This window comes from Arvicanthis niloticus, chromosome 17 (assembly GCF_011762505.2).
Source record: "Arvicanthis niloticus isolate mArvNil1 chromosome 17, mArvNil1.pat.X, whole genome shotgun sequence".
NCBI classification, from domain to species: domain Eukaryota; kingdom Metazoa; phylum Chordata; class Mammalia; order Rodentia; family Muridae; genus Arvicanthis; species Arvicanthis niloticus.
The window spans coordinates 2,442,351-2,457,727 of NC_047674.1; the positions used below are offsets into that span (position 1 = coordinate 2,442,351).

The 15,377-nt window shown below is 38.5% G+C and overlaps 1 protein-coding gene across 6 annotated transcripts in view; it reads right to left on the reverse strand.

Annotated features, from left to right (window-relative positions):
- The window catches only part of Fer (FER tyrosine kinase), a 287,416-nt gene that overhangs the window by 235,319 nt on the left and 36,720 nt on the right, over window positions 1-15,377 (reverse strand). For all 6 annotated transcript variants that reach the window (XR_013104566.1, XR_013104567.1, XM_076914665.1 and 3 more), the window contains 2 exons: window positions 12,633-12,732; window positions 1,473-1,656 (listed from right to left, as the gene is read on the reverse strand). Coding sequence is in view for 4 of the 6 variants with exons in the window: in XM_076914665.1 (XP_076770780.1) it covers window positions 1,473-1,656; window positions 12,633-12,732 (284 nt within the window). In the remaining 2 variants the exon portion in view is untranslated. The remainder of the gene's footprint in view (window positions 1-1,472; window positions 1,657-12,632; window positions 12,733-15,377) is intronic.

The following is a 15,377-nucleotide window of genomic DNA, read 5'->3' on the forward strand; positions in this document are numbered from 1 at the left end:
TGTCAGCTGAAAACCATCCTCTCAAATGTTTTCTCTCAAAGAAAATAGCAAGGATTGGCTCTGAGACTGTAAGTTTTCAACCCCATCAGAAATCCAGAATGACTGAGTTAACTGAGATTACGGGAAGCACAAAACATAGCTTCTAAAACATAGCCAATTTGTAGAGATCGCTGAACACCTGGACAGTCCCTATACTGGAGAATGTTAGAGCATCTGATCTTCAGCCTTCTGGCCCAGGATCATCTGACAGACCTAGTGATGCAGAATTATTAAGGGCTGATTACTCTGTCTTGGCAGATATAATCAGTCGATTATTCTGCAAGTGTGTCCTTTTCTGGACAGTATTTTGTCTGTAGATGGAAAGAGGCAATTCTTGCCTAGTGGCTGTCTCACCACAATTGGAATAATTCCAAAGATGCTCAATTTCTTCTTGTAATCCATAACAGGAAGCTGTCAGGAGCAGACAGGTCTCTAATCAAAATGAACATTAATACAGAAATGTTTGTAACGTCAATTCTGTGGATTTCTGATGTTTTGAAAACCAGCTATCCATGTAAGGCTATCTGAACTGTTGTCTGTTAACTCCTCTCAGCTATTCTGTTAACTCCTCTCAGCTATTTCTAACGAAAATATAGAAAACTCCCTAACTAATTGGCTGTTTTTTGAGATGGGGTCTTATTATGTAAGACCTGGCTGGCCTGAAACTTGCTATGTAGATCAAGCTCCTTCAAACTCACAAAAATCCTGTGCTTATAAATGTCTCCGAGTGCTGGGATTAAAGGCCTGCTTGATCACACCCAACTAATTTCTTTGTTTTAATAGAAAAATAGTGTTAGGAAAAAAATATTTCAAATTAATCAGGAAAAAAAGCCTACACACATTTTCAGTGAAAGTAAGATGAATTTAAAGATTTTAAAATGCTAAACCAAAAAATAAAGGAAGTGCAATCAAACATGGCTCGTCATTTCCCACTCTCCTAAATACAGGACAGAATATATGTCCACTTGCTTATTAACTGCAAAGCACTGTTAACTAGTTAAAAGGTAAGAAACTCTACCTACACATACATTCCCAAGCACCAGTGTGCTTTTTATATTCACCAGAGTTTTAATAAACATGAGTGGATTTTAATCTCATAGAGGAAAAGAATAAGAAGCTGGAAATCAACTTCCAAAAAGTTCTCCTCTTGAAGCTTCTGAAATCAAGTTTAAATGCCCAGCCTCTGGAGGCAGGTATTCACTTAAACACAGAGCTAACTGGAGCAGCAGAGTTAATAACAAACACAGCTGTAGAGAGCTCTATCCCTTGACATGCTAGGCACTGAGCACAACTGAAGAAACAGGAAAAGTAAATGGCTCTGAGGTGCCCAGTGGTCTCAGCAATAACAAAGATTCTGAAGCAAATGTTTAACTGGGAGAAATGCTGAGTTGTGCTTTGAAGGGATCTTATGATAAACAGGAAATGTATCTTACAGTGCTTTTATCATTTCTTCTTGCATCTTTTGCACGGAGTCCAGCAGCAGAGGAAGTGTGGTATCATAGTACTGACTCTGATGGAGCTGAGCCCCCTTCAGTGCCAGTACGTACTGATTATGGAGTATATGAAGCTTCATTGTAGCTTTGTCATAGCGCTCCTTGGCCTTTTCTGTTTCCTTCCCTGAGGAAAACATGGAAGACAGCAGAGAGATAGATTTTATCGTCACTATATTGTCCGCACCGTGCTGTCCTCTTATGTTCCACATTCAATGGAGAATAACCAAGTCTGCAGACTGTGTACTATGTAGAGAGTGCAATGCCAAGCCCTAATGGTCAGTGGTCAGCACAGAAGTTCCTGTGCACAAAGTCATGAACGCTAAAGTACAGACATACAATCCTTCTCAGCTCCAAAGGAGCTTATGGCAAACTGGAACAGCTGCTCACGAGACTGCAGAAGCAGGAGAACATACAAATATTAACGTTTAAGCCTGTGTCTAAGATGTCAGGCTTTGAGAAATTAAACCTAAAAGATGCACATGTATATTGAAGAGTAACAAAGAGGAAGCGAGAACAGAGCTTCGCTCACTGTATCACCAAGGGAACACTTCGGAGCTAGGTGACATGAGTCCTTGATGAAGAAGAACATGGTGAAATGGAGTGCTGAAGACTTAGAAAGAAAAACCATGGTACAGGGGGAGGCAAGAGAGAAAGGAAAATTCAGAAAATTAAGAAAGGAAATAGGACAACTCAGACTTGCCAATCAAGCACAGAAAGATAATGTGGAACATGTCTGAGAGATACTGCTAATACCATAAATCAAAAATGTCTTGCAGTTGGGCAGTGACAGCACATGCCTTTAATCCCAGCACTAAGGAGGCTGGGGCAGGGGGATTTCTGAGTTCTAGACCAGCCTGATCAACATAGCTAGTTCCAGGACAGCCAGGGCTACACAGAGAACCCCTATCTTGAAAAATAAAACAAACAAACAAACTTTTTATAGTTCTTCCATTATCAAATCTATTCAAAAATATTTAAATACTGACAATACATAAACATTATCAATTAATATGATTTTAAGCAAGTCACAGATTTTTGGTACAAATTGAGTAAATATGTCATCAATTTAGACTAAAGAGTATTTTTAGGTACTTATTAATTTCTTCCCTTCTTCCAAGGAAGTTCTCCAAGTGAATTCTATTCCCAGAAAGAGACTTTATACTATTTGAGGGTTTGGGGGACGTGTGTGTGTATGTGTGTTTTTATTTGTAGTGTATCTATATTTGTCTGTGTGTATATAATGTGTCTGGAGGGTATGTATGTACATCTGTATGTTTGTCTGTGTGTGTCTGTCTGTGGATATGTGGTGTGGGTGATTTTATTTTATTTATTTTATTTTATGTGATGTGGTGCTATGTATTTATGGTGTGTGTGTGTGTGTGTGTGTGTGTGTGTATGTGTGTGTGTACGCCAAGTGTGGGAGGTGCTTGTGGAGGTCAAAAAAGGGTGTCAGATCCCCTGAAGCTGGTTGTGAACCACCTGCTATGGATGCTGGAAACTAAGTTCTGATGCTCCAGAAGAGCAGCAAGTGCTCTTAACTACTGAGCCATTTTTGCAGCTCCATATTAAGAATTTTTGGTAAAAAGAAGCTTTACTTTGCTGCCAATCTGTTTAGGATCAGCAATCCCCTGTTATTATACCTGTTTGAGAATCTCTCTGATACAAATTGAAAAAGGAAAGAAAAGATGAAGATTTTTGCAAAGAGACTTAGACATCCTCCAGTACACAACTATTCATAGGAAAAGCAAAAACAGGGGAAAAAAAAAAAAAAAAAGAAAAGGCAACTCTGTTGCCTTTCTCATAACCCCTCTAATTATAAGGCACATGACCTAAGCACATAAACAGAAAGGGTAAGAGGCAGAGGGTGGGCAGAAACATTGGGAAACACTGCCTTCCAGACACAGCATGGCTGTTCCACACAGGGACATGTGAGGAGTTCTGAGGCTACAGCTACTGAGGAAAGGGTTCTCTTTTTATTGGGGTCATGAGCCCTGATGCCGTCCTCATGCCCCATTAGCACAGTTGTACACTCACGTGTATATGGGCATCACTGGCTGGACTCAGGTGTGTTCTCAAAAAAAAAAAAAAAGGAAACCACAAAGATGTAAAGAAGGGAAGGAGATGTTGGGGAACCCAGGAGATGTGGGAGTAGATTTGTTTCCAGGTACATCACATACATATATGAACTGTTCAAAGAATATGTTAAATATCTATAATATACAAAAAATAAAAGGAAAACCATCCTTCCTGCAGAGTTGTATGTCATTGTGACCCACAAATCTGGAATTCTCTATGTACCAGGAACACTACTCTCCTAAAAAAATTGAACAAGCATTTTTAAAAAGATAATTCCTGCCCTAGTAATAGGTAGTTCTGTAACACAAGAATTTTAGTAATTGTATAAATTACTTTATAAAATGTTACCCCACTTCCTGTGCCCCCTTGAAGATTCATGTGGCTTTTATCTTCTGTTTCAATTCATTATTTTTAAAAGCTACTTTATTTGTTACTTGAAATTAAGCAAGTTAATTACAACACATCTCACAAGATCGTGTACAATTATCTAGAAAAAGTTCATGTAAAAAAGATCCCTCCCACAGTTTACATATTCGTAAGAAAACTAAAGTGACTGACTAAGTGAATCTGAGTACTGTGTTCTAATGCACTATTTTGTACTTATTCATACCGTGAACGTCTTAAGGAGTGAACTCAACTAATTTCACACTTACTGTCCTACCCTTTTTTAAACTATTGTGTTTTGCTACGTGTTTGTTTTTCCTTTACCTCTAGGATTCCTAACTCATCTTATTTTTTCTAACTTCATAAGTCATCTCTCCACACACACAGGCTTTCTTTCAATGGGGACATTTAAACCACCCATCTGTTTCCTATTTGCATGGACTTTGAACCACACACTACCCATCTGCCTTTCTAACTGGTGTGGACTGACTCACTAAATACACAACACTCGGCTCATTACGGTGTTAATTATACAAAATACAGAAAACTTAAATTCCTGGCTGATTCTTTTCTTTGAATTAGGAATATTATATGATCAGCAACATAAACAGGAATATTATAGCCAAAATATAAACCAACTGCTTATTAACAGTTTAAAAAAATTAAACTGCCTTTGAAAATACCCAACAAATAATCCATTACACTAACAGGATGAGGTTTCAAACCAGATCTGAAGCTACAGTTGAGAAGGGTTTGGGGAGAATGTATACCCCACCACTCCCTTCACATCTACCTGGGTTGTGAAGCATGCTCATGGGAAATACACTCCTATCAAGCTATCAGCTGCTCCTACTCTTAGAGGTACAGAGTTTTGATGTCTTGCTTAATTGTCATAATTTGGAAAAGAACACTATTGTACTTCTTATAGACTTGTTCTACAAATAATAAATTCTTTTTATTATTTTATTATTTATAATTTATTCTACAAATAAAATTCTTAATCCACATAGAGACTATATAAGTGAACCCCAAATACCAGTAATATATAAAACAGAAGAAGGACATGAGATAGGATATTCAAATATGTGACATGAAAACAGAAGGCAAGACAATTAGGAGGAGACCAAGGAGAGCCAGGAGAACAAGGAGAGCGAGGAGACTATGGTGAATAAGGAGAGTGAGAAGAGTGAGGAGAGTGAAGAGAGCAGTAAGAATGAGGCAGCAGAGCCCGCAGGGGCATGAGGTGAGAACAAGTGTGATATACGTATGAATCACTGTGTCACAGTGAAGCCTGGTATTCTGTATGCTAACCAAAAAAAAAAATGAATGAAATAAATGAAGACAAAATCAAACATTGCTTATTTTTTCACATAACAAAGTTATTTGTTTAAAAGGAAAAAACACCTAATAGAATTCTAGCTGTATACCTACCTGATTCAGAATAACTCAAATCACTAGTAGACTTTCTAAGATACTCTTAAAATAATTACAAATCAAATTTAAAGTAATTTAAAGGATATAGGGTGAACAAGTTGCTATTCACAGAACTGTGCTGTTGTATGTTTTTCTCAGCTGATGAGATGTACTGAAGCAGTATGTGGAGTTACTGTGTGCCAATTAACAAGGAGAAAAACATCCAATTTTTCCTCCTTCGTATAATGAAATTCACAGAGAGATGGAATTATAATTCTTTCACCACTACTTGTTGACAAGTGCGTTTCATGGTTTGTAGTAACAGAGTGTGGATACAACAAGTCATGCCACGAACAGTATGGTGAAGCTAGACAACTCTATTATGTCACGCTGACAGTCACAGGGACAAGCTAGACTGCATCAAGCTCATCTAGCAAGCCAACCATTGGTACTGTGAACTTCTGAAGTGATGGCCAGTTCTTAAATATCATAGTACAAAGTCTCCTGATATTAAGAAAGAAGTGATTATTTTCCAAAAAACAAAGCAACTCTTTTCTACTTTGTCTGTTTCGATTTGAATAACTGTTAAAGGTTTTTACCATCTTACCCCAGATGGTCATGCTTAGCATTTGACTTAAAGAGTGAAGACACATTCCTCTCCCTTAACTAAGTGCTCTGATAGATCTCGAGTGTGCTAAAGCTTTGGTCCCAGTGTGTCCTGGCTGAGACCATGGGGCCTGCCCATGTAGCACACAGTCCTTTGGTCTTCTCTCCTTCCTAGCTCATGATTTAAAACATTGTTCTAACATGAACCAGCCAAGGCAATGGTGATACCAATGTTGAGGAGGAACCTCCAGGATGATGAGCTCAGTAAACTGTTTTTCTTTGTAGTTATTACAGTTGCCATGAGCATTAAGGTAGCTTAAGGTTTTGTTTCTCAATACAGTTACGAATTTATTTTCCTTTCTAGTCACTAACTAGAGAAAACCTTGACATTAGTGTGGTGTCACACATTCAGTTTTACCCACTCATTTCCACATCTATCAGTGGTCTGGCTAAATCTGTTACTTATTAATCTTCTTCACATTACTGTCTGACAGGCTGCCTACTGTTCCTGTACAAAGGCTCTAATGTGCTTTACAGTTAAAACACTTATGTTGGATAATCTATGCTTAATCACAAATTATAAAACTATATTGGTCATAATGATGAAAAACATACACTAAACAAGTTGTAGTGCAAACATATATAATAAAGGTATATATTAATAGGTTATGGAAAATGTAATCTTGCTTGCATAAATTAAGCCTTTTCCTCCCCTAGAAAAACAAGTCACTGATTCTGTTTTCAGTGTCTTTAAAGAATATAACTCTCATAAATAATAAGAATGAACTGTCAGAGCCAATGAGACGGCTCAGCAGTTAAGACCTACGTTTGGTTTCCAGCTCTCCTGGTGGCTCACAACCTGCTGCTCCAGTTGCAGAGGGTCTGATGCTGTCTTCTAATCTTGAAGGACTCGTGTAAACACACACACACATAGACACACACATATACACACAATCACACATATGCACTTACACAAGCTCATACACTCACACACATACACATACTTACACACACACAGAAATACACACACTAACACACACATACATACATACACACAGTCACACACACTCACACACACACACACACACACACAAAATTAACTTTTTTTATCAATTAAAAAAGAGTCAATTCCTATCCTGACCATTCTTACCACCAGGGTACCATTCAGGACAGCCTTGACTGGACCACTGCAGTAGACTAAAAGTAAGCAGTAGCCTTCTTCCCATGCTTTCTGCACCACTCACATTGGTCCCCATAAATTCACCAGAATTATTGTGTTATTAAGCAAGTTCACAGAACTTCTCTACTTAAACCTGTCCGCAGCATCCCAGTTTTCTCAGAGGAGCTGAAGTGTTTGGCTGTAATGACCCTAAGTAACCCTCAGATCTCCTGCCAGCTCTTCTCATCTTCTTATCCACCCACACCTTTCCTCAGCAGCCAGTGGAAGGATGCACTCTGTCCCAGAACAACACTAGATCAGCCCCCTTATCCCCTTGGCCTCTTAGTTAATGGTTGTCTGTCCATGACCTAATGAACTAATGACTCTCGACACCACACCTGCCTACCTGCTTCATTTTCTCCATCCTACTAATCATTCAATTTTTAAAAGATTTTTGAAGATTAGTTTATTGCTTTCACTTAACATGTGTGAGTGTTTTGCCTATGTGAGTATGTGTGTGTACTATGTGCATGCCTAGTGTCCACAGAGGCCAGAAAAGGGAACCAGATCTCCTCAACTGCCAGTTGTATGCAGTTATGTGGGTGCTGGACCTAGAACCTGACTGCTTCTCAGGAGCAGCAAGTGCTCTTTTCACTGCTGAACCATTTCTCCAGACCCTTTTAATATGTTTCAGTTAAGAACTAATTATGCTGTCTTATGCTTAAAAAACTAAGTCTCGTGAAGACATTAATTTCTATAATCTCTCTGCTTCAAAATCCAGTAGCTAGGAAACAGGAGAAAAGAATAAATAGCTTTATCATATATGCATATGTACAACCAAATTTGTATGAGCAGCATATTCAAGTGTGCATGTGTATGTGTGCACATGTGTGCATGCATAGGTACTCATATGTGAACTTGTATATGCATGTATACACATGTATGTGTGCATGTGTGTGTGTATGTATGTGTTCCCATGTGTATGGGTGTGGAGGCCAAAGGGAAATGTCTACTGATTTCCTCTTTGGTTCTCCATCTTCTTCCTCTGAAACAGGATCTCTCTCATTGGCCTGGAGCTCGCTGTTGTTGCCTGGTTGACCAGCAAAGCAATGTTCCTGACTCTTCCTAACCAGTGAGGTCATAGGTTAGCAGCATCTCTGTGTTTACATAAACACTGGGATATGAACTTAGGTTCTTAAGCTCTTTGGTTCTGACCCATATCTATAGTCTTAATGCTTAATGTTCTTAATGAGTTGTTCTTAATGCTTAATGTATGAATTTAACATTCTTTTTGCATTCTTTCTTTCTTTCTTTCTTTTTTTTGTTTTTTTTTTTTTGTTTTTGTTTTGTTTTGTTTTGTTTTGTTTTTCGAGACAGGGTCTCTCTGTGTAGCCCTGGCTACACAGAACTCACTCAGTAGACCAGGCTGGCCTCGAACTCAGAAATCCACCTGCTTCTGCCTCCCAAGTGCTGGGACTAAAGACGTGCACCACCACTGCCCAGCTTTTTGCATTCTTTTAAAAACTAAATTTAAACCTAACTGGAACTTTAAAAACGTTATCATTAAAAAAAGATTAGAATTTTGCCATCTGACGTTAAGAGCATACTATCATTATTAGTTTCTGATTTTTCTCTCTCTAGTTACTCAAGTCCAAAACCTAACATCTCTAAAGAGCTTCATTCACACAAAGCATAAAGGAAAATGAGGCAAAGAAAGTAATTCTTGTTAATATTTTTCTGTGTGCCACCTAGGCTTGTGCATACTGGGGAAAACAACGTAGGAACAAATGACTGTGCTTTCGCTTTATGCACATAAACAAAAGACACAGATTTCTATTCCACATCACATTTCTTTAAGAATACTCAAGCCGGGTGGTGGTGGCGCATGCCTTTAATCCCAGCACTTGGGAGGCAGAGGCAGGCGGATTTCTGAGTTCGAGGCCAGCCTGGTCTACAGAGTGCGTTCCAGAATAGCCAGGACTACACAGAGAAACCCTGTCTCGAAAAAAACCAAAAAAAAAAAAAAAAAGAAGAAGAAGAAGAATACTCAATAGTCACTGCATTTCCATACAGCTTTAACACAATGCAAATTAGGTTAATAACTAAGACTTCCACTGCTCATAATAGTCCTGTAAGGTTGCTATCATATTAAACGCCCAACAGGGGACAGCATCCATGCATGAGATAGCTGCTAAAGTATCATCCCCTGATGAGCAGATTTAAAATGCTCTCACTTCCTGTTTATTTTGGTGGGGGGATACTTTATTTACATTTCGGATGTTATTCCCTTACCCCATTTCTTCCCCCCCCCACATGCCCAGGAACCCCCTATCCCACCCCCCCTCCTCCTGCTTCTATGAGGATGTGCCTCCACCCACCTCCCACTCCCACCTCCCCACCCTCAAATTCCACCACATACAGCATCTAGCCTTCATGAGACCAAGGATCTCCTCTCTCACCTATGCCCGACAAGGCCATCCTCTCCTATATATACAGCTGGGGCCATGGGTCTCTCCCTATGTGCTCCCAGGCTGGTGGTTTAGACCCTGGGAGCTCTGGTTGGTTGGTATTATTGCTCTCCCCATGGGGCTGCAAACCCTTTCAGCGCCTTCAGTCTTCTAACTCCTCCATTGGGACCAGTATGATCAGTTCAATGGTTAGCTGTGAGCATCTGCCTCTGTATATGTCAGACTCTGGCAGACCTCTAAGGAGATAGCTATATCAGGTTCCTGTCAGCATGCACTTCCTGACATTCACATCAGCATCTACCTTTGGTGACTGCACATGGGATGGATACCCAGGTGGAAAACTGGGGAATCAAGAACTGTTGGTCTGTTCTCCTCTGTGATGAAATGCCTAGTAAAACAACTTCCTAAAGGAAAGGCTGGTTCTGCATCACAGTTCTGTTTTTGTTTAGGGGCCTTGGAGAAACAGGACATCATAGAGAGGGACTGGGTAGAATAAAGTTGACCACCTCCTGACAACAGGAGCAGGAGAGGGCAAGCAGCTGGTACACATCCCCATGTACACTCCTATGGACAACTCCACTAAGGCCCCAGTTCCTCAGCACCCATCACCCACTGCCAAAGGCACTGAATTAGGAATCTACTAATGAATTAATGCATCAATAAGGTCACAGTCCCCATGCTCTGATGGCTTCCCAAAGCCCACTGGCTGGCAACCAAACCTGAAAATTCTACAGGACATTTACGATGGAAACCATAACAACTGTAGTTTGAACTGTATTATGGCTTTTAGCAACTACCACACCCAAAATACATTTCAGACATAAGGTGACTCAAGATGATATGAATTTGAATTCCACAATATTTTCATTCATCACTCATACATGACTCTAATATTGAAATATTGTAGCAGAATAATGGCTGCCCATTTTGTGAACCCTTTGATGAAATCAAGTAAGGGACCTTACAAAGTCTTGCTCATTTTCTTAAAGTTTAGTTTTTTTTTTTTTTTTTTTTAAATTGAACCATCTGTCTCAAGGCTGGACTCATTCCAAACTGCTTTTTCACAATTAAAGTATTCTAAAGAAATAACTCAAAGATCTAATCAATTTTAATTAGCTATAAAGTATCACAGAACTATTCATAATGCATGAAGAAGCAATTTAAGGAATTCTACTTCCCAGTTATAGATAAATTTCCTTTGAATGAGACTGAAGCCATTCCCTACAGTTCCAGCAACAGGTTCCGCTCATCTGTCAGAACAGGATGGGGTTTGCAGATGATCGTGGATGTACCAATCAATCCCTGACACTCCTGTATTCCTCACCACAGAGAATGGGAATTAGGAAGAGGCTGCTTCTATTCTAACAATAAAAGAGGGTGAGCAGAAATCGCTTCTAGACTGACTGTAATGGGCATGTGGAAGGTAATCTAGATCCCTTTCCTCCACTAGGATGAGGGACAATGAAGAAGCATTCAGGCTCGAATGCATGTAAGAAAAGACACTGGCAGGAATATTTTGAGACTTGGTAAATATAAAACTGTAGAGTAATTCTAGCCACACAATTAGGTAGGCTACATTTGAATACATAATTAGTAAGCAACTTGTTTAAACATCTTTTCTCATTCTTCAGTATATCCTCAAGTAAACTATAAAACTTCAACAAAACATTTTTGAATTCATGTTATTAAAAACCATCTGTTTCAATATGGTGTTGCTTAAATTTTTTAAAATTAGCATTCATGACATTTATTCTTAAAACTAATTTTTAAGGGTGGGAGAGGTGGCTCAGAGGTTAAAAGAACTTACTGCTCTTTCAAAGAACTCAGGTTGAGTTTCCAATACACACACACACACACACACACACACACACACACACACACACACTTGGTTTCAACTCTCCCAGCATGAACTTAAAATGTGTAAACATGTGTCTGTGAGAGTTTCTCAGGGTTTAGGGGTACAGCTTGGAGAGGGGTAGAGCACTTACCCCTGGTTCCAGCACAAGAAAGATAAAGGTATAAAAGGGAAACATGGAGAAAAAAGAGAGAAAAGGGAAAGAAGGAGGAGGGAGGCAATTAAAAGCATTGTCTTCAGATGTGCCCTCTGCCTTGCTACTGCTGTGTTTCACCAGGCTCACAAGAATCTGCTATGAGCATATTTCTATATGACAAGCATTAAGTACAAAGACATCTTAAAACATCACAACACAGACTTTGTGTTTAAGCACAAATGGTCTACATCATTAAAACAGATCTTGACGACTGGTGACGAAGCAAGTGCCTTCCCTTACTAGTCATTCTCCAACAGGTATGAGAGTCACATGAGCAACAGAGTCCAGCTGAGTCAACTACAGTCAATCAAGTCATCGCCCATGCTGGGGGCAGGGGGTCTCATATGGATTTATAACGTAATTAACTACCAAGAAAGAAGCAGTCAACTTTACAAAGTTAACTCTGCTGACAGATAAAAAGCAGGTAACACTAGGAGCTAAGAGATGGCTCAGCACCCAGGGGAATGCTCTCTGTAGCTAAAGCATTCTCTAAAATGCAAAGGAATAACGATGTATGTGAAACTTGAAGAACCCTCTAAATTAATAAGGACATGCCAATTTCAACATAATTAAGGTGCACAGAAGAACATGAAAAGCAAACTGTAAACATGGGTTAATTTTTGCCATAAAGAGCTGCTGAAATTGAATAAGAAACAGTACATTTAAGACTCTCTAATTAAGTAAAGTGAATGCAAGAACAACATATAACATTCTCTGCATCCTTTACAAACACTACATAATTCCACTAATGTGAACTACTCAGCATCTCTAAGACACAAAGAAGAGAATTTGCAGCAGTTCAAAAGCCAGCCTATTTTGACATAGTCTGAGATTTTAGAATGTAAACTGCTCTAGGCTGAATAATTCTCCTGCTTACAAAGATGTCTATTAGATGACAGAATAGAAGCCATCATACTGAACACTTTTTCTGATGCTATCATACCTTTGGCTAAGGCTTCTTTATATTTCTCTTTGGCAGAATTCATTTCTTTTATTAACTGTCGATAGCTGGATTTTAATTTCTCCAATTCTGTCTTTGTGACCTGTCAAAGACACAATATGCAGATAAATTTTAAGTGTTTACATTTAAACTGGTCAATAATTTACATTCTAAAGCATTAGTTGATGTATATTTATGACTTAGAAGTGACGACTCTTTTGCCAGAAAATTACAGACAATAAGCTAAAAATCAGTTTTAAAATCAATGATAAATTCAATATGATGTAAAAACACATAAACTTCCTTCAAAAGACAAATAAGACAAACTCAATACTAACAGACACAATCTCACAGAAAAGCGCACTGATCCTGTGGGTCTTGCAATCTTTCCTCCCCATCTTCCAGGATGAACCTTGAGCCTGAAGTTCAGGAGGGGTCTGTAGTATGTAAGGGTATAAGCAGTGTCTAAGGGGTTCCTGCAGGCCATAGCCTCTCATGTATGCTGTGTTCTTCATGACCAACTGCGCTAATGTAGAAACACACTGTAGTTCTCTATCACAGGAAATGTAGATTGATTAAGGAGAAGCCTAAAAGCATTTTCAGGAGTGGGGTGGTCCATTTGGCAATGGTTATCTCTAAATATACACATTCAAATATTATATTGGCTGGACAGGTTATGTTTGGAATGTATATGTACATACATATATGCATGCAATAATGATTAATGAAAAGACCATGAATTTGAAAGGGAGCTGAGAGGAGTATATGAGAGAGTTTAGAAAGAGGCAAGGCAAGGAAGAAATGTTGTAATTACATTATCATCTCAAAACTTTTTAATGTTAGGAAAAAAGAAAAATATCATCTATAATCCGAAGGCAAAGAAATCATTCAATGTATAAATCTATGCTTTTAAATTTAACTTTAATTTTTTGGCATCTATACATCTGACATATGTCTACAATGTTCAAAGAACAATAAGAAACAAAACAAATGACCTAATCAATAAATGGCCTGATGGAATAAAATAAACGGCCAGTTAGCAAAGGTGAAATAAAAATGACCAGTATCTTGAAAAAAGAAATGTGCAGGCAGCATAGGAGAGCAAACCAACAAGAATATCAATCACTAAGGGTATTAATCACTGAGGGCATCAATCAATCAATCACTGGGGATAGCAATCAAGATGGCATCAATCACCAAGGACATCAATCACCATGGGCATCAATCACCGACGGCATTGCTCCTTGCATCACCACTGAACTCCTGGCAATGCTTTTTTGCTTCTCCTTAATAAAAGTCTGTATCTCCTTTGTTAAAGAATTACATGAGTTTCTCCCTTGTCCTAGTCAGACGGGCAGCCATAAAGAAAACAAATCACAGCAAATGATCCTGAAGATATGGACCAAGGGGAACCTTGTATACTGCTAATAAAGCTGTAAACCCACCCAACCTCTGTAAAAATTATGGAGGTTTTGTAAAGTAACAGAAATGAATCTACCATCTGACCCACATATACCACTCCTGGGTATTTATCCACAGGACTCCTATTCAACAGGTCAAGAACATACTTCACACATCAATGTTTGTTGTCAAATTATTCACAGCAGCTGAACAGAACCACAGAAAGTGTCTGAGAAGGAAGGACTGGGTAAGGAAATGTGGTAAATACACACAATGAAATTCTTTCCAGCCAGAAAGAAGGAAGAAGTTATGTTAGCTACTACATAAGGAAATAATGTCAAATAGAGACAACCATGTTAAGCAAATTAACCCAAGCTGAGAAGGATAAATATTGTGTTTTCTCACATTTGTAGTTCTTAAATTTTATGCAGTCATGTAAAATCACTTGTGCACATATTTCAAATTGAAGAAATGAAAGTAGAGGTAGAAATATAATTGCCAAGAAGAACTGGAGGAGGAAGGTGAGAAAGAGGAAGGGGGAAGAGAAGAATATGTTCAACATCTGTGTTGTGAATAATTTGAAAATAATGATGATAAATTTCACTCACTGTAAAATATTAAAGAGCAAACTGAAAAGGGTTTCTGCTTGTCCATTTGATAAGATCATTCTGTGTGTATGTTAGTGCTGGCATGTGCAACCTAGGGACTGAAAAGCAATTACTCAAATGCAACTTATGTGTCAGATTACATCACAACTACAGCAATCCAACAGAAAACACTTAACCAGCAAGTGTTTCAATGTGTTTAATAACATTTAATTTCTGTCATTTTTAAGTGGACTAATCAAAGTGTTCTTATTTTTAAAAATAAACTATATTACCAATATATGATAAAATGGTTTTGGATAAATGATATCAGGGGTTTCCCTTAAATGACCCAATACTGGGAGACAATATGAGCATACATAAAACAAAGAATGGGACCTTGGTGCAGCTACAGGGCAGACATGCTACACTTTTCTTCTGTTTGGAAGCTCTATAACACAAGTGTTAAGAAATTACCCAGAAGAGACAAACGCTGAAGGTAAAGACACTCAGGAATACATTAAGTATTAAGTTATTATTAAGTTATTATTAACACAAGGAAGTGTGTGTGTGTGTGTGTGTGTGTGTGTCTGTGTGTATAACTTTTTCCAAAAGTTAAGTTATTTCTTTTTATACTTTAAGGTTTATGTCTGTAAATGTCTTGCTCCTGCGTATGTCTGTACGCCATGTGCTTACAATGCTCACAGAGGCTAAAGAGGAAATCAGATCCCGGGAACTGGAGTTAGAGAAGTTGTAAGCTGCC